The sequence below is a fragment of the Sus scrofa genome, chromosome 14 (genome assembly GCF_054392235.1).
Source record: "Sus scrofa isolate SSC_HxYL_T2T_F1_AM1 chromosome 14, Sscrofa_HxYL_maternal_Yorkshire_Landrace_v2.0, whole genome shotgun sequence".
Taxonomy (NCBI): Eukaryota; Metazoa; Chordata; class Mammalia; order Artiodactyla; family Suidae; genus Sus; species Sus scrofa.
The window spans coordinates 110,633,348-110,652,820 of record NC_139396.1 but is presented as its reverse complement, the minus strand read 5'-3'; the positions used below and the strand labels follow the sequence as shown (position 1 = coordinate 110,652,820).

The 19,473-nt window shown below is 42.0% G+C and overlaps 1 protein-coding gene across 46 annotated transcripts in view; it reads left to right on the top strand.

The window, feature by feature from the left end:
- The window catches only part of LOC102164887 (uncharacterized), a 96,821-nt gene that overhangs the window by 16,572 nt on the left and 60,776 nt on the right, over nucleotides 1-19,473 (top strand). For 31 of the 46 annotated variants that reach the window (XR_014827438.1, XR_014827434.1, XR_014827428.1 and 28 more), the window contains 4 exons: nucleotides 1,211-1,292; nucleotides 1,397-1,430; nucleotides 2,438-2,517; nucleotides 3,175-3,235. Coding sequence is in view for 9 of the 46 variants with exons in the window: in XM_084996411.1 (XP_084852537.1) it covers nucleotides 1,211-1,292; nucleotides 1,397-1,430; nucleotides 2,438-2,517; nucleotides 3,175-3,235 (257 nt within the window). In the remaining 37 variants the exon portion in view is untranslated. Of the gene's footprint in view, nucleotides 1-1,210; nucleotides 1,293-1,396; nucleotides 1,431-2,437; nucleotides 2,518-3,174; nucleotides 3,236-19,473 lie in introns of those variants that run through there. The other 15 variants (XR_014827450.1, XR_014827452.1, XR_014827448.1 and 12 more) reach the window with 3 other exon arrangements.

Genomic DNA, 19,473 nt, shown 5'->3' with positions numbered 1-19,473 from the left:
GGTCCTTTCAGAGCAGGAGGGCTTACTGAGGATGCTAGGAGCCCAGTGTCCCTCTCTGAGCAGAACTGGGAGTAGCACTGGACAGGCAGCACTGGAGAAAGCCCACTCAGGCAACAACTTTGCCTGGTGGCCAGGGTGCTGGGCAGGAGGCTGGGGAGGAATGAGACCTCTAGCCTATTTGGGGCGTGGTTGACAAAATGGAAATCTTCCCTAAAGTACGAAGATGTGTGTTCCTTCTAGATTAGGCAAGGCCTGGTTTGGCCTCCACTGGCCCTGGGTCACAGGTCTTCTCTCTTCCTGGACTGGGATGGTCTGGGGCTCTGAGATCGCTCTGCACATCAGCATCTCTTCTGCCCACTGTCAGTGTCAGTGTCATCTCTTGCGCCAGGCTTCAGAGTCCAAGCTCTCCTTAGACTTGTTGTGACCTCGCACACCGTCACCCTGGATTAGCCTGAACAAGCCCACCCGCTGGAGTGTCCCAGTCCCATCCCTTACTGTCTGCCTTCACAGAGGCTGATAGCCCATCCCTGTGGCAGCCTGGGGCCAATGCTTTTCCACGCACACAGACAGCCCTAGGGCCTCTTTTCCAGATTATGGTCTTTCTCTTCAGGAGCACTTGAAGCCCAGGAGCCCTAGACTCAAATGGAGCAGCTTGGCTATTTCCTTTAGCCCCGATCCAGAAAGAGGAGGACACTTTCAGAAATCATGTCCAGTTGAGGGGCCTATGACAGGGGATCATGGGAAAGGACAGGGAAAGTATCAGGAAAGCGAGCTTTGCAAACTCGTCCTACCCTGTTTGAGGCTAACATGCCTTCACCAGGGACCCCTTAGGTGCCAGCAGTAGCACAGGTCACGTTGTGAGGGCCAATTCACAGGTGCAGATGCCTGGGTGCTCCCCTTCACCATGGAAGGTCAAGGCTGGGCCCTTGCTGAGTCCCCTGAGGTCTGCATGCCTGAGACAGAGGTGAGCACATGGAAAGCCGGGCCCTGACCTGGGACCAGCAAGGCAGCATCGTCCTCCATGCTCACCAAATTGGGGACAGAGAAGACCTGTCAGTGTCAAAGACTTGGGCAGAAGGATCATGACAGGGTGATGCGTGTCTTCCTGTCCAGGCAGGTCTGCACACAGCAGAATGATGCCAGGGCAGCTGGTCTGTTTCATAACAGTCAGCCCTCATTCCACCACTACTCTTTTCTGATTTGTTTTCAGAAATGTAATACGGAATGCTCTTAAAAGACTTCGGGATATAGTGCCTGCAGGACCCGCAAAAATGCAGGAAGGATTTAAAAAGGTATAGACTCTACAGCTCTGTTAATTTATTCTGCTTACAAGTTCTTATGGGCATTACTGGGTCATCTTACTGCCCTCCTCCAACTTTCCTTCATTTTGTTGCAGGCAAATATGCAGATTCAGAAAGTTTTCTACCCAAGTAAGTTGCCTGCCAACGTCGCTGTGCTCAGGTGGGACAGAGCCTGGCCCGGGCCTCAGTGAGGGCTGCTGCAGACCCACCTCAGCCAATTCCTAGTGCTGATGCTTGGAGCAAATTCCTTACCCTCTCTGTGCTGCAGATTCCTCCTCTGCACAGTGAGGAAGAAAACCGCCCCCAGGACTGTGTCTGAGAACCACCTGGGGTCATGGCTTACACTCCTGGTTCTTTCTAGATCGCAAGTTCTTGATCTGTGATTGGGCTGCATGGAAGACAAAAGAGAAAATCGAGGGACCGCAAGCAGACAGGGTTCAGTTTAGGGACCAGAGACCTTGCTGTCCCCCTGGCTGCCCACACTTTTGTCCCCCGCAGTTCTGGCTCTGCCTCCACCCCTTCAGCTTCTTCCCTCTGGTTGAGTCTCGTCCTGTGACTGTGCCTCTGATGGTGGAAAAGCCTGTGCTCTCCCAGAACCATCTACATCTAGAGTGTAGGGTTGCAGCTCCTGCAGGAAAGATGCGTGGGCTGGTGGGGACAGGTAGGGAGCAGGGCAGGGGCCACTGCACAGGCACCTTGACCTCGAGTTCTGAAGGCCAGGACCCATAGAGCCAGCAGAGGTGCGTGTCAGCAATGCCCAGGCCAGAGCCCAGCTGTCCCCTGATCCAGCGGGAAGCCTTGTACAGTCCATGTGGCTGCTCCTCCCTTGCTCCCCTAAAGGCTTGTCCTCACGCAGTGACGTGGCTGGAGCTTCCTTTCAGGGCAAAGGCTGTGCCTTCTGCTCGTGGTGAGGGTCACTAAGAAGATCTCTGAGCTGGTCTCAGACTCCTCATGTGTCAAGTGGGTGCTGGGTTAAGGCCTCCTCTCTCTGCAGGCGCTCTGGTTGGTGGGTGCTAGGGTCGGGGTAGCTTCTCTCCAGGAAGAGGAGGTGTGGGGGGCAGTACTGTGGGCCTGGCAACCTGAGGCAGGTCACTCCAGGTACCTTGCTGATGGGCCTCTCTCTGCTTCTTCTGCAGACAGGAAAGCTTCCAGCCTGATTTACACTCTGACTGCTGGACCACTGCAGCCATCGGCACTACAGGAGACTAAGAAGCAAGTGAGTCCTGTCCATCATCTCTAACTTTGTGCTCCACATATTTGTGTGTTTTATAGTCAATGCCTTCTTTCACTTAGGTTAGCATGTCTCAGAGGATGAAGACCAAAATTTACTCCCTGGGTTTAAAAGACTATAAGAAAAACCAGGTAATTCAGGAGAGGTAATCAAGTGTGACTCTGGAACCCAGTTGGGGAGAGCTTTCAAAAGCTGCTGTGCCAGAGTCACCCAGAGAATGGCCCTCCACCCACCCCAAGTGTCTGGACACCAAGTAGCCTGTGCAGGTGAATTACAAGTGTTGTGTAAACCTACACACCAGAGGTTGGGGTGCAGGAACTTTCCACTCCCTAAGGGTGGGCTGCTGGCAGATGCCAGGGTGTGGCCCTCGGAGTCTGAAGGGCAGGAGTCAAGAACCTGTCTCTTGATATGGGACCTGCTGTGTCCTCAACCCCTGGCTGTTTTCCAAGCCATCTTCTTTTCTTGTAGCTGCTTCAAATTGTAGAAGGAAAGAAGCACTTGTTTGAAGTGCCCAAATCTGGGGAGGAAGGTTTTATTAGATCGGTGAGTGTGGGCTAAATATGAGAAGGGAGAAGGAGTCACTTCTCTCCATGCTCATGCCTTCTCTCTCCCCAACCCCTGCCACCTATGTATCTGTTCCAGTTCGTGGGAAATTCCTGTAAGGACGTTATGGGTGGAGACACATTCTATGCTTGTGTAGGAGGTAAGTCCTGGGACCACTTTTCTAGACAGAATGGCATTCCTGTACGTGTGATGTAAATGTGAGCAGGAAGTGTCTCTGTGTGTGGTGTATGCTTGGTTTGAGTGGAGTGAGTATGTATGCTGTGCGTGCGGTATGTGCATGGGTGTGGTTTCCAAGGGTAATGATATGTGTGCATGGGGTGTTTTTTATAGAAATATGTGAAGCACATGATTGTGCATTGACTATACATGTAAGTTCAGTTTTCTGTGAGTCATGTCTGCTAGGGGTTGTGGTGTGGATATGTGTATAATTACTTTTTCTTCAAGTTCTATTGAGATATACTTGACATATAGCTGTGTATATGTTTAGGGTATAACTTGACTTATATATGTTGGAAAATAATTACCCTAGTAAGTTAAGTGTAAGTACCTTTTAACAACTCAAAACCAAAAGTTTTATTAAGAAATAAAAAGGACAGAGTGCCTCAACCTTGTTTAAGAAAAAATCAGGAAAGGTATTTTTAAACCCTGAATATAACACTAGCAAATGGAATCCGACAGCATATAAAAAGGACAATTCATCAAGACTAATTAGAGCTCAGGACTGAAATGAAAGCCTGACTCGGTATATAAAATATCAAGTGATTTTCCTCATCCAGAAAATGGAGAAGGAAGACATGATGATTTCAATGGATGAATAAAAGAATCGAACATTAGTCATGGTCACCATCGTACCAGGAATACAGATTGACAAAGACATCCACACCAATACTCACAGCTACCACTGCACCCAGTGGTTACGTGGGGAAGGCCTGTCCTTGAGCTGTGGGACTGGACAAGGATGCCCTCTCTCCCCTGGAAGGGTCCTCGCACCAGTGAGTTGAGGACCCCGTACAGGAACTTCCTGAGAGAAGCCCTCTCTCTGAGTGAGCCCCACGTGTGCTGGCTTCTGTATCCACATCACGGGGATTCATAGAGCTGAGGCGGTTGGAGAAGGACACGCTTCCACTGGTGACAGCACAGCTGGATGCAGCTGGACACAGACCCAGGAAGGGGGTCCTGGCCACTGTGCTCTTAACTGCAAGGCTCCAGGGCAACAGGTCCTGGGGTCAGACAGAGTAGTGTTCACATCTGAGCTCTGCTGCCCACAGGCACGAAACCGGAGCAAACTGCCCAGTACCTGCCAGCTCCACTTTCACCTCCAAGAAGTAGGAACAACCCCCACCCCCAGTATCAGCTCTGCAGTGAGACAGAGATGCAGTGGAGCCACAGTGAGTGGTAAAGGCTCTGGAAGCTGGTGGCCCTAGAAAAAGCACAGAGTGCCTCAACAGGAGCTGGTGCTAAGCCTTCCATCACTGACCTCTGGCTCTGCCCCGATCCCTGTGCTGAGCCCGGGACAGGGAGGGAAGTGGATAAAAAAGAGCAGGGTGAAAGCCTCCAGCTGAGCCCCCTGTGGGTGGCAGCTGTCTGACTCCTCCTGTCCTCTGACCCTGGGACCCACAGTGTGAGGTGTGGGCCTGAACCAGCAACTCCCACACACACAGGGTCTTCTGCTGCTTCTCTTGTGTAACATGCCAGCTGTGCAGCAACCTGACAGCTTCAGTTCCCTGATTATGTCCCCGGGACACACACAGACCTGTCAAACATCAGGGAAGGATGCCAGTTGTCATTCATGCCCTATGGTGGCCCAGCTGAGGTGACAGGTGCCCGCTGCACACCCTCTGCCAGCGGGGTACAGCAGTGCTGCTCTGACCTTCACAACTGCTGTCATCTTGTCAAAAGCTGCCACACAGCATGACCGTCACTTGGAAGGGAAGCTCGAGGCAGGAACTGGGACCATAAGTAAAGTAGAAGCTGTTTATGAGGCTGTTGTTATGAATAAGTCAGTGGGCTGAGCATGGGTGTGAATAGCTGGGAAGGGTGAGCATGAGGCACGTGGCCTCTTCAGCCTCTCGGGCTACCTCGGGACTAGGCAGAGGCCTCTGTTGGCCTCCCTGCCTCCAAGCCTGTGCTCCAGCCCATCCTCTGCACAGGTCCCAAGGGGCTGAGAAGGCCACTTCCCTAACCCAGCCTTACTGGGAAGGCTAAGGTCCTCAATCCAAACACCAAGGCCCTCCAAGGTCCAGCCTCTGCTGTAAGCCCACCTACTGCAAGCCCCTCCTCCGTTTTGCAGTATTTATCCTACCATCCTTTTTAGGCCTTACCCTCAGGGCACCTCGATCCCAAAGCTTTCTTGGTCATCTAGTCCTTCAGGCTTCCCACAACCCTTGATCTTTTCCTGTCATTAGTCACTTATCACCCAGTATGAACCATGGCTTCTGCCTCACTGTGTCCATGTTTTATTTTTAATTTTTATCCTTTATTTTTTTTCTTTCTTCCTTTTATTATGGAAATTTCAAAACTACAGCAAAGTGGAAACAGTTATACAATGGACAGCCCTCTCCATTTCCTGAATTTTCCATTTATATCTGACAGCATTTCCTTTATCTTTTATCATAGGCTACCTCACTCCCATACCCTTCATTCTGCATATATTTAACTGAGGAACGATTTTTCTTAAGAGTTCTCCCTTTGAAATCCAGCAAACTTAAGTGTATCATTTGATAAATTATGAAAAATTCACACAACACCTGTGTAAACCCAAACCCATGAGACTTTGAACATTATAATTGCCACCAGAAAGTCCCCTCAGATCCCATCCCAGGTATTCCCTGACCTCTTCCCCAGAGGAAGCTCTTTGATTGTTTACTTCTGTGGGTTAAAATTCAATTAATAATCAAGTTAGGAATTTTTAAAGCCCAATTTTATGGAGCCAAACTGAGGGTTATAATCCAGGAGACTGACTCTCAGAAAACTCTGAGAACTCTTCCACCTGTTAGGAGTCGAAAGCATAGTCATAAACGTTTTTGAGACAAAGGGTGATATATCCAAATAACATCGATATTTTACACAAAGCTTACCAAGGATAATAGTCCAGACAAGCATGTACAAAGTGAGCAGTAAGTCACTATGACCCCCTACTGAGTTGGAAAATAGTACTGTTCTCCACTCCCCCCAACAATGGAAAGTCTTCTTCCTCTCTCTTTTTTTTTTTTTTTTTTTTTTTGGCCTCGACCAGGGCATGTGAAAGTTCCCAGGCCAGGGATCGAACCTATGTCACAGCTATGACCCAAGCCACTGCAGTGACAACTCTGGATCCTTAACCCGCTGCACCACAAGGGAACTTGATAGTGCTATTCTTTTAAGAAATTACATTACTAGCAACAGAAGAAAGGAAAACCTTTTTCTGTATGGTCAAGCAGGTGCTCACTTCTTTGAGGAGCTCTGGTTAATATGTGATGCAGATGCACACTGCACTTTAAAGAGAGAGGGAGGAAGCCCAAATGGACACAAGAGAGAATTTTATGTTTAAATTTTCTTGATCTGCCTTACAATGTAAATTTTGTTTCATCATTTCCCCCTTTTGATTATTAATTTTTTGATAGAAAGCATTAGGCAATCAAATATTTGGTCCCTTGATGCCAGGGTGGCTGCTTACCTGGCCTGGATCCATCATGTTTCTCAATGGCAGGTCTTAATAGCCCTGTTATTTTTTTCTTTTCATGGATTTAGGGTAGTAGAATGCTTGGCAAGAATAGTCAATTCTAGGTTGTCCAATAGGATCTATGCCAGATTTACCCTGAATGTGCATTGTGTGTGCCCATCTTTTTATAGAGAACTATAGATATGATCAATAGTTTCAAGTCATTTAGATATTTATTTTAGTTGGACTTTTGAATATACATCAAGAAGCACAAGAGATTATTATTCTATAAATTATACAGAATACAATCAATAGAGCCAAAAATAATAAAGTCAGAAGCAGAGATTTAAGCCATGAATCCCTTCCATAATTTCATTTAGACTAAAAATGGAATCCTTCAATGAAGAAATTTTATTTTATATGTGTGTAATTAAATGACAACATTAGAGGACTTATCTAGTATGAAAGCACAACATTCAGTCTGGATTATAGTACAAGTATCCCTTTTCAAAGTTGTTTTAAAAATTAAGAGCTATTGGGTTTTGCAATATCACTTTCAAATCATAGAGACTTCAGAAGTAAGTGAATTAGTTGAATAATTAGCAAAATTGGATGTATGCTGACAGGGAAACATTTTATAGATTTAGGAACATCTGAAAAGTCATTGATAAGAATTATGAGGAGCCTATATTGGCCTTGTAAATCCATGAATGTATGTCTTTAAGTATGGCTGTGCATGAGTTGGTTAATAGTACTTGATAAGATTCTTTTCATCGTGGCAGCCAAGAATCCTTTTTTTTATTGTTTGCTTTTTTTTTTTTTTTTCCGGGCCACACCCATGGCATATGGAAGTTCCCAGGCTAGGGATCAAATCAGAGCTACAGCTCCTGGCCTATGCCACAGCCACAGCAATGCAGGATCCGAGCCATGTCAGTGACCTATACTACAGCTCACAGCAACACCAGATCCCCAACCCACTGAGCGAGGCCAGGGTTCAAACCCACATCCTCATGGATACTAGTCAGATTCATTTCCACTGTGCCACAATGAGAACTCCACAGCCAAGAGTCTTCTATTTGATATCCTTTCCAGTAAGCAAAATCTATACATTGTAATCTAAGATCCTTAAGGTTTTCATTTCCTGAGAGATTTTTGTAAAAGAAATTCATTACTGAATTTTTTAAGTGCTTCAATAAGACCCTAACAATACTGTAATATATTTGCTCTGAACTACTATGGGTGAAAGTTTCCAAAAATATTGTTTTCTCCATAAAACCATTTTCTTAGGTTTCCAGTTGAGTTAAAGAATATACAAGCTGAAGTAATGGCAGTTGTGTTCCAACCAACAATATAAATTGTGTTTGTTTTGGTTTGGTTTTATCAAGTCTAAACCATATTTGTATGCTTAGACCAAAATTCCCCCTTTTTGTAACATCTGTTTTCTCTTTTTTAGTGGTGATTTCTTGAAACTGTAGAAAGAAATCCTTTATTAGGTTAGCAAGGTTAATGGAGAACAGTGGACATCCCTGAGTCTGGACAGGATGAGTATTTAAAGCTGCCTGTTTTCAGAGTACAGGTCTTTTGTCTCTTTAGGTAGGTTTACTCCTAGGTATTTTATGCTTTTGGATGTGATGGTAAATGGGATTGCTTCCCTAATTTCTCTTTCTGCTCTTCATTGTTAGTGTATAGGAATGCCATCGTTTTCTGTGTATTAATTTTGTATCCTGTGACTATGACAAATTCATGGATGAGCTCTAACAGTTTTCTGGTAGAGTCTTTAGGATTCTCTAGGTATGGTATCATGTCATCTGCAAATAGGGATAGTTTTACTTCTTCCTTTCCAATTTGGATTCCTTTTATTTCTTTTACTTCTCTGATTGCCATGGCTAGGACTTCCAAAACTATGTTGAAGAGTGGTGAGAGCAGACATCATATATATATATACACACACACATATATATATATACCTTTACTGGTGAGCCTTGTCATTTGAGGAATTTTTGTTTCCTATTGCTGTCTTTTCTGCCTAGAGAAGTTCCTTTAGTATTTGTTGTAAGGCTGGTTTAGTGTTGCTGAATTCTCTCAACTTTTGCTTATCTGTGAAGGTTTTGCTTTCTCCTTCAAATCTGAATGAGAGCCTTGCTGGGTAAAGTAATCTTGGAGGTTTTTTCCTTTCATCACATGAAGTACATCATGCCACTCCCTTCTGGTCTGCAGAGTTTCTGCTGAAAAATCTGCCGATAACCTTATTGGGGTTCCCTTGTATGTTATTTGTTTTTTTTCTCTAACTGCTTTCACGATTTTCTCTTTGTCTTTAATTTTGGTTAGTTTGATTAATATGTGTCTCGGGGTGTTCTTCCTTGGGTTTATTTTATATGGTACTCATCGTGCTTCCTGGATTTAAGTGAGTGGTTCCTTTCCCATGTTAGGGAAGTTTTCAGCTATTACCTCTTGGAATATTTTTCTGTCCCCTTCTCTCTCTCTTCTCCTTCTGGTACCCCTATAATATGGATGTTGGTGCATTTAATGTTGTCCCAGAGTTCTCTGAGGCTCTCTTCATTTGTTTTCAATCTTTTTTCTCTTTTCTGTTCTGCATCCGTAATTTCCACTAATCTGTCCTCCACCTCACTTATTCGTTCTTCTGCCTCCTGTATTCTGCTGTTGGCTGCTTCTAGTGAATTTTTTATTTCAGTTACTGTGTTTTTCATCTCTTCTTGTTTAAGTTTTATATCTTGTATCTCTTTGCTCAGTGTTTCCTGTAAGTTACCCATCTTTGCCTCCAGTTTCTTTCCAATGTCTTGCATCATCTTCAGCATCAACAGTCTAGTCTTTTTCTGGAGGCTGAGAATCTCCTGATCACTTAGCTGATTTTCTGGGGTTTTTCCTTTCTCCCTCATCTGAGTTATAGTCCTCTGTCTTTTCATTTTTATAGGTTTTTGGTGTGGTGACCTTTTTGCTGACAACAGAGTTGTAGCCTCTCTTACTTCTGGTGTCTGGCCCCCTTGTGGCTGAAGTCAATATGGGGGCTTGCTGTAGGCTTCCTGATGGGAGGGGCTGATGCCTGCCCACTGGTAGGTGGAGCTGATTCTATCCCTCTGGTGAGTGGGGCTTAGTCTCTGGATGGGATTAGAGGCAGCTGTGTGCCTGAGGGGTCTTTAGGTAGCCCTTTACTGAGAGGTGGGGCTGTGATCCCACCTGGATTGTTGTTTGCCCTGGGGCTTCTCAGTCCTGACTGAAGGTGGGGCCGAATTTTCCCAAAATGGCCTCCTCCAGAGAAAGGCATGCTGCTGAATATTTCCAAGAGCTTTGCTTTCAATGTCCTTCCCTCACAACAATCCACATTCACCCCTGTTTTCCCAGATGTCCTCCAGGAACTGCAGTCAGGTTTGACCCAGATTCCTACGGAGACTTTGCTTTGCCCTGGGACCCAGTGCACGTGAAAATATTTGTGCACCTTTTAAGAATGGGGTCTCCATTTCCCCCAGTCCCGTGGAGCTCTTGTGCACAAGCCCTACTGGCCTTCAATGCCAGATGCTCCAGGGGATCTTTCTCCCAATGCCAGATCCCCACACGTGAGAGTTTGATGTGGGGCTCAGAACACTCACTCCTATAGGTGAGTCTCTGTGAACCAGTTAGCTTCCAGTCTGTGGGGCTTCCCACCTGGGAGGTATGGGGTTGTTTATATTGCTGAATCGCCCCTCCTACCTCTTGATGTGTCCACCACTTTGTCTTCTGGAGTAGGGTATCTTTTATAAGGTTTCTGGTCCATTTGGGTGGAGATTGCTCAGCCTTTAGTTGTGAATTTTGTTGTTTTTAGGAGAGAAGTTGAGCTCCAGTCCTTCTATTCCACCATCTTAATTCCATCTCCCCACATTGTCTTGATGACTGTGGCTTTGCAATATTGTCTGAAGTCTGGGAGAGTTATGCCTCTTGCTTGGTTTTTGTTCCTCAGGATTGCTTTGGCAATTCTGGATCTTTTGTGGTTCCATATAAATTTTTGGATTGTTCTAATTCTGTGAAAAATGTCCTGGGTAATTTGATGGGGATTACATTGAATCTGTAGATTGCTTTGGGTAGTATGGCCATTTTTACAATATTAATTTTTCCCTCCCAGGAGCATGGGATATCTTTCCATTTCTTTACATCTTAATTTCCTTGAAGTTCTCAGCATATAAGTTCTTTACCTCCTTGGTCAGGTTTATTCCCAGATATTTGATTTTTTGTGGTGCAATTTTAAAGGGTACTGTATTTTTGTATTCCTTTTCTAATATTTCATTGTTAGTATACAGAAATGTGACTGATTTTTGGATGTAAAACCTATGTCCTGCCACTTTGATGGTTTTGTTAATCAGTTCAAGTAGTTTTTGGGTTGAGTCCTTAGGGTTTTCTATATATAGTATCATGTCCTCAGCATACAGTAACAGTTTTACCTCTTCTCTTCCTATTTGGATGCCTTTTATTTCTTTTATTTGTCTGATGGCTGTGGCTAGGATTTTCAATACTATGCTGAATAACAGTGGTGAGAGTGGACATCCTTGTCTTGTTCCAGATTTTAGTGGGAAGGCTTTCAGCTTTTCCTCATTGAGTATTATATTTGCTGTGGGTTTGTCATAAATGGCTTTTATTATGTCAAGGTATGTTACCTCTACACTCACTTTGGTAAGAGTTTTTATCATGAATGGATGTTGGATTATTATGTGGTTTTTGACTTTTCTTTTGTTAATGTGGTGTATGACATTGATTGATTTGCATACGTTGAAACAATCTTATGAATCTGGGATGAATCCCACTTGGTCATGGTGTATGGTCTTTTTTATGCGTTGTTGGATTTGGTTGGCTAAAATTTTGTTGAGAATTTTTGTGTCTATATTCATCAGAGATATTGGCCTATAGTTTTCCTTTTTCATGGTATCTTTGTTTGGTTTTGTTATTAGGATGATGGTGGCATCATAGAATGACTTTGGGAATGTTCCTTCTTCTTCAACCTTTTGGAAAATTTTAAGGAAGATGGGTATAAGTTCCTCTTTGTATGTTTGGTAGAATTCACCTGTGAAGCCATCTGGTCCTGGACTTTTATTTGTAGGGAGTGTTTTTATGACATATTCAATTTCATTTCTAGTGATTGGTCTGTTCAGTTGGTCTCTTTCTTCTTGATTCAGTTTTGGCAGGCTGTAAGTCTCTAGAAAGTTTTCCATTTCTTCTACATTGTCAAATTTGTTCACATATAATTCTTCATAGTATGCTTTTTTTTTTTGTATTTCTGCAGTATCTGTTGTGATTTCTCTCTCTCTCTCTCTTTTTTTTTTCCCCCTTATTTTGTTTATTTGGGTTTTTTCTCTCCTCTTCTTGGTGAGTCTGGCCAGAGGTTTGTCAATTTTGTTTACCTTTTCAATGAACCAGCTCTTGGTTTGATTGATTTTTTCTATTGTTTTTTGAATCTCTATTTTATGAGTTCCTCTCTGATCTTTATGATTTCCTTCCTTCTGCTTACTTTAGGTTTTATTTGTTCTTTTTTTTTCTAATTTACTTAGATGGTGGGTTAAGTTTTTGAGATTTTTGAGATTTGAGATTTGAGATTTTTCTTCTTTTTTGAGGAAGGCTGGTGTTGCTATGAATTCCCTTCTGAGCATTGCTTTTGTGGCATCCCAAAGATTTCGAGTGGTTGTGTCTTCATCATCATTTGTCTTGAGGTGTTTTTTAATTTCCTTCTTGATTTCCTCGTTGACCCATTTGTTTTTTTAGTAGCACGTTGTTCAGTCTCCATCTAGTTAGTTTTTTCTCATTTATTTTCCTGTGGTTGATTTCTTTCATATCATTGTGGTCAGAGAAGAAATTGAAATAATTTTGATACTCTTAAATTTGTTGAGTTTGGTTTTGTGCCCCGGTATGTAGTCAATCCTTGTGAATATTCCATGTGCACTTGAGAAGAATGTATATTCTGATTTTTTTGGATGCAATGTCCTGAAAATGTCTATTAAGTCTAACTTTTCTATTGTGTCGTTTAGGATCTCTGTTGCCTTATTGATTTTCTATCTAGAGGATCTGTCCATTGATGTGAGTGAAGTGTTAAAGCCTCCTGCTATTATTGTAGTCCCATAAGTTTCTTCCTTTATGTCTGTTAGTATTTGTTGTAGGTACCTGGGTGCTCCTGTAATAGGGGCATGTATATTGATGATTGTAATATCCTCTTCTTGAATGGATCCTCTTACCATTAAATAGTGTCCTTCTTTGTCTCTCTTTATGGCCTTCATTTTGAAGTCTATTTTGTCTGATATGAGTATTGAAACTTCTGCTTTCATGTCTTGTCCATTGGCATGAAATATCTTTTCCCATCCCCTCCTTTTCAATCTATATGTGTCCTTTGCTCTCTTTATGGCCTTCATTTTGAAGTCTGTTTTGTCTGATATGAGTATTGACACTCCTGCTTTCATGTCTTGTCCATTGGCATGAAATATCTTTTCTCATCCCCTCACTTTCAATCTATATGTGTCCTTTGCCCTACGGTGAGTCTCTTGTAGACAGCATATTGTAGGTTTTTGCTTTTTTATACAGTCTGCCACTCTGTGTCTTTTGATTGGAGCATTCAGTCCATTGCCATTTAAGGTGATTATTGAGAGATATGTATTTATTGCCATTTTAAACCTTGTTTTCCAGTTGATTCTATGTTTCTCCTTTCTTTTTTTGGTTGGATGATGTCAATTTATTTTCTGCTTGAGTGTTTTTCTTTTTAGTTTTTGTGAATGTAATGTTTGGTTTGATTTGTGGTTGCCCTATTTTTAAAGTATGTTAAGTCCTTCCTGTATCTGCTTGCTTTAGCCTAATAGTCTGATAGTGATATAGGCTCAAACACATTATTTAAAAAAAAAGAATCTATATTTTCTTACTTTTTTTCCCCACATTCTATGATTTTGAAGTCCTTTTTTAACATTTTCATGTTTGTCTTTTTGCTGTTTCTTGTGTTTATCATCGCTTTTACAGTAGGTTTTTTTTTTTTTTCCTCTTTTAGATCTGTATGCTGGCTTATTTAAGTGATTGCAAGAAGCTCTTAAAAATATTTCTTCAGTAGCCTTACATGAGAGAGCCCTTGATGAAATGGCCCTCATACAAGGTGGCTGTCTTTTGCTACCAAGTGTAATTTAGTTTCAGAGCATAAAAACAAGTCATCTACAAGCATTTTCCTATAAAATGAATAAGACACAGTAAGACAATAACTGTCAGAGTTCCCATTGTGGCTCAGTGGTAATGAACCACCTAGTATCTATTTGGGTTCAATCCCTGGTCTCACTCAGTGGGTTACATTGCAGATGCAGCTCAGATCCCATGTTGCTTTGGCCATGGTGTAGGCCAGCAGCTGCAGCTCCGATTCAGCCCCTAGCCTGGGAACTTCCATATGCCATAGCTGAGGCTCTAAAAAGCAAAAAAATAAAAAAGCAATAATTGTCTGTCAATGACAAAGGTCTAAAAAAGCATTAAAGACCTGATTACAGTGAAATCTTCAAAGAAATTTGGCTGTTTCTGTGACATACATTTTAAGATTAATATTTACCAATACAGTGTAACTTGAGTTTTATCAGCACTTATTTAACAATGCTTCCCCCTGTAACTTAGATGAAATAAACGTAACTGGTTTAATATCTCTCTTTGAGATGTTTGGGGGCCCTCCGAAGCATTTCAAACTTAGCAAGAGGTCAGAGGACCTTCATTTAGAATTTGATTGAGAAATTTGTCCAAGCTATCAAAATGTTCTAAATGTTTGGCCAATTAGGATCATAAGTCACTGCGAAACAATACTTATTCACTTAACAAAAGTGACAATAAAAGATTTCAAAGGCAAATACAGAAAGTTAAAGAAACTCTACAATCTGTTATCAAAGCAGATGAATAGTTCAAGATAACTTCCTCCTTTTAACAGAGAAAAGCCAAGTTCTAGGTTTGTACCATTTTACCTTTAATATTTAAAATTCATTCAGTTAATTAAATTCAGTCTAAACTCAGTCCTTTTCTCAGGTTTCCCTTTTAAAAATTAATTTTGAACAATATATGCCCTTTCATAGTACAGTCTTCAAATAAGGCAAAAAATATATTAATAGCCTCAAACATTTAGTCTCTCTATAATAAGAGGTCATAAGTAGGTAAACATAAACTTCTTTAGCAATGTTTCTGTGTTTTATCTTATTAAAAATGATCTAGACATTCATGACTTCCCATTATTTAACTTAATTTCGCAGAGCTCTAAAATTTCAAGTTATCAAAAATCTGGAGAGACTGTTTAAGTAGACATACCACTAAACACAGTTATTCTTAGAGGTGACCCAAAAGGTTTTATCCCACTTATCTCTATTTCATTACTTATGAAAATACCATCATACCAATAATTTTCTTACAATTTTTTTAATTTTAAAAATTTTTTTAATTTTTATTTTATTTATTTATTTATTTAGCTTTTTAGGACCACACCCATGGCATATGGAAGTTCCCAGTCTAGGGGTCAAATCGGAGCTACAGCTGCTGGCCTACACCACAGCCACAGCAACTTGAGATCTGAGCCTCATCTGCAACCTACACCATAGCTCTCTCTCATGGCAACACCAGGTCCTTAACCCACTGAGCGAGCCCAGGGATTCAACCTACACCCTCATGGATACTAGTCAGATTCATATCCTCTGCACCACAATGGGAATTCCCCTTACTGACAAATTTTGTAACAGAGATAACAGGACATTACTGACTTATTGGCTTAAATGGGTCCCAGATCTGGCATCTGAGGTCAGATCCTGGCCCTGTACTTGCCAGAGGTCTGTGGGTACCTCTTGTCCTGTCTTAGCCACAGTTTCCCTCTCTGTTAAACTGAGTAGTAGATCATGTCTAGCTCATGGGGCAGTTTGGAGATTTAAGGTAGTAAGTGTAAAGTCTGGTACATGGTAGACTCTCATTAGTGGATAATGTCATTTTGGATGAACATAGGAGTTACAAGACTTGATCTGGCACAGATTTCCCACTTCTGGTTCCTTTTGGCTTTTTCTGGCAGGAATGCTATACTGGCTCATTTTTTGACTCATCTAGTACCTGACGTCTCCATATTCAGACAGTTAAGTTTTCCCTTCTCTGCCTATATCTAATTCCAGTAGAGTTTCTTGGTTTAGAGTTATGCTTATTTGCAATAAATAATCCTAAAATGTAAATATCAGACAATCCCCTGTGAGACTGAGGTTATAGCCACCCTACTCAGGGTGGACCAAGTTGTGCTGGCAGAAATGTGTGTGCAGGGGAGTTCCCGTCGTGGCGCAGTGGTTAACGAATCCGACTAGGAACCATGAGGTTGCGGGTTCGGTCCCTGCCCTTGCTCAGTGGGTTAACGATCCGGCGTTGCCGTGAGCTGTGGTGTAGGTTGCAGACGTGGCTCAGATCCCGCGTTGCTGTGGCTCTACATAGGCTGGTGGCTACAGCTCCGATTGGACCCCTAGCCTGGGAACCTCCATATGCCGTGGGAGCAGCCCAAGAAATAGCAAAAAGACAAAAATAAAATAACATAAAATAAAATAAAATAAAATAAAATAAAATAAAATAAAAAAGTAAAGAAATGTGTGTGCAGGACACAGTTCCAACTGCTTCCAAAGCAAATATCAGTTCCCATGTTATGATGGGCATGGCTTTTATAAAGTGTAAGCAGTAAGGGTGTTGCCTGGCAGAATTGGGTTCAGAAGCAACACTGTGCTCTTGGCCATTGTGTGGGAGACATGATGTGTCACTTAGGAACATTAGGAATGTCCTGAGTGGGCCACAATGCCTGATCTTAGAAGAAGGCAATCAGCTCACCTTCCCCATTCTTTCTCAAAGCCTCAGTGCTCTACCCATTTTTCCACAAACTCAGGGTCTTCCAAGGGCAGGGTCACTGCCATAAGGTGCCCTTGGAGGCCAAATAAGTACCATGAGTAAGAGGAGTGGGCCAGGCCAAGCCAAGGACAGTTGGCTGTAGTGAGAGGGGTCCTAGAGGGAAGTTAGTTTCTGGGCTGTTACGGAGCTTTCTGATCTAAGAAGGGCAGTGATGTCTAGCCCAGTCAGTGGTTGACACACAGAAATATAAATCCACTGATGCCAGGCATCTCCATTTTCTGAAAAAAAGCTAGTAATCTGGCTTATTAGGGAAAATGTAAGACTGTTAATTTTAAAATAATTTTTAATTATATTTCATATTGAAGTATAGTAACTTTCAGTATTATATTTGTTTCAGGTATATAACATAGGAATTCTAAATTTTATGGATCATACTGCATTTAAATTTATTATAAAATATTGGCTATATTCCCTGTGTTGTACAATATAACTTGTAGATGATTCATTTTATACATATTAGCTTATACTTCTTAATCCCCTACCCCTATCTGGCCCCTCTCCCCTTTCCTTTGTCCATTGGTAACTACTAGTTTGTTTTCTTTTTCTAAGAGTCTGTTCCTGTTTTTTTTTTGTTGTTTTTTTTTTTTTATTTTTTAGATTCCATGTGTAAATGATAACTGATAGCATAAGGCATTTTTCTTTCTCCAACTTATTTCACTAAGCATAACACCCTCAGGACCATTCATGTTGTTACACATGGCAAAATTTCACTCTTTTTTATGAATGTATCCGTTGTATAATTATACCACATTTTCTCTATGCATTTATCTGTTGATGGATTGTATAATTATACCACATTTTCTCTATGCATTTATCTGTTGATGGACACTTGTGTTGCTTCCATATCTTGGCTATTGTAGACAGTGCTGCTGTGAACAATTGGGGGGCATATATCTTTTCAAATTAGTGTTTTTGTTTTCTTCAGATAAGTACCCCGAATGGAATTTCTTATTCACATGATAGTTTCATTTTTAGTTTTTTAAGAACCTTCATAATATATTGCACAGTGACTGCACCATTTTACATTCCCACCAACAGGGTGCAGAGGTTCCCTTTCTCCACTTCCTGGCCAATATTTGTGATTTGGGGTATTTTTGATGATAGCTATTCTGACAAGTGAGAAAAGTCTCATTATGGATTTGGTTTGCATTTTTCTGATTGTTACTAATGTTGACCACACTTTCAATGGCCTTTTGTCCATCTCTATTTCTTTTGGGGATTTAAAAAAAAAATCTGTTCAAGTCTTCTGCCCATTTTGTAATCAGGTTCTATATTTTTTGATATTGAGTTGCATTCCCTGTTTATACTTTTTGGATATTAATTCCTTGTCAGTCATATTATCATTTAAAAATCATTTTTAAAATTCTGTTTACCAAGTTGTCCTTTCATTTTGTTGATGTTTTGATTTGCAAAAGCTTTTAAGTTTAATTAGGTCCCCTTTGCTTATTTTTGTTTTGTTTCCCTTGCCTTAGGAGACAAATAAAAAATACTGCTCTGATTTGTGCCAAAGGGTGTTCTGCCTCTCCCTTCTAGGAGTATTATGGCTTAAAGTCTTAACATTTAATTCTTTAATCCATTTTGAGTATACTTTTATAGATGGTATAAGAAAATGTTCTAAATTCATCTTCTACGTATAGCTTCTGATTTTGCCTGCAAAATTTATTGACAAGAGTGTCTTCTCCCCATTATATATTCTTATTTTTTTGTCATAGTTCAATTGACCATGTGCGCATGGGTTTATTTTGAGGCTCTCTGTATCCATATGTCTGTTTCTGTGTCAATACTATACTATTTTGCTCACTGTAGCTTCATAGTATAGTCTGAAAATAGGGAGAACATATAATACCTCTAGCTCTGTACTTTGAAAATAAATTTTTGGCGATTCAATGTCGAGAAACTATGCAGACTTTTAAACAGGGAGTCCAGTTTTTTGAAAACCCAACAAAATATGCCATCAGACCAGCTTCAGCCCACCAGCCAAGAATCTGTTTTTTGCAAGTAGAGAAATCGCAAACTATGCCTTGATCTAATGGGAGCTGCAAGAAGACCTGAAGCAGGAAGAATCAGGATTTTCAGTTCCAGGGTCGTGTGGCTGGCATTTCTTTCTTTCTTTTTTTTTTTTTTTTTTTTTGGCCACACACTCTTGGCATGAAGAAGTTCCTGGGCAGGGATCGAACCCAGGCCACAGAAGTGACAATGCTGGATCCTTAACCACTGGGCTACCAGGAAACTCCTGTGCTGGCATTTCTAAGGACTATTTTTTGAGTTAATTGACTGCAGGCAAGTCAAGGATCTGGGTTGAAATTAACCAGCCTGGGCCAGGAGGCAGAGGTGGGAGCTAATAAACTTGGACTTGCAGCAAGAAGACATGCAAGTTATACTGGCTAGCTCCCCGAGGGCCACACCAAGTAGCTGCCCTCTCTGGATCCCCTGGTATTTGTTTCAGTTGCCAGGAAGCACCAGTGTGAACCCAGCAGACTGCCAAAGGGCTATGACCCATAACTGCACCTTGCATACCAATATCTCCCACCATGGCAAAAGGAAGTACTTGGTGAATCCCTGGGGGTGTTGTGTGAGGTACATGAAGGGTCAGGAAGAAGGGAAAGAACAGTCATTGCAGACTTCAGAACCACAGCTAAAAGAGGATTTCATCATCCATGGGGGATTTGCCTGTGCACAGTCTTCGCCTCCTTGCTTGCCTCACCCAGGCCCTGGCTCTGCTTCTGTGGTCTCCAGTATTCCACACTTACAGAGAAACACCCCCAAGGCTCAGAAAGACCCACAGGCACTCAGGCTTGTGTGCTTAGCTCAAAGGGCAGGGCTGTGTTCACATGTTGTCTTTG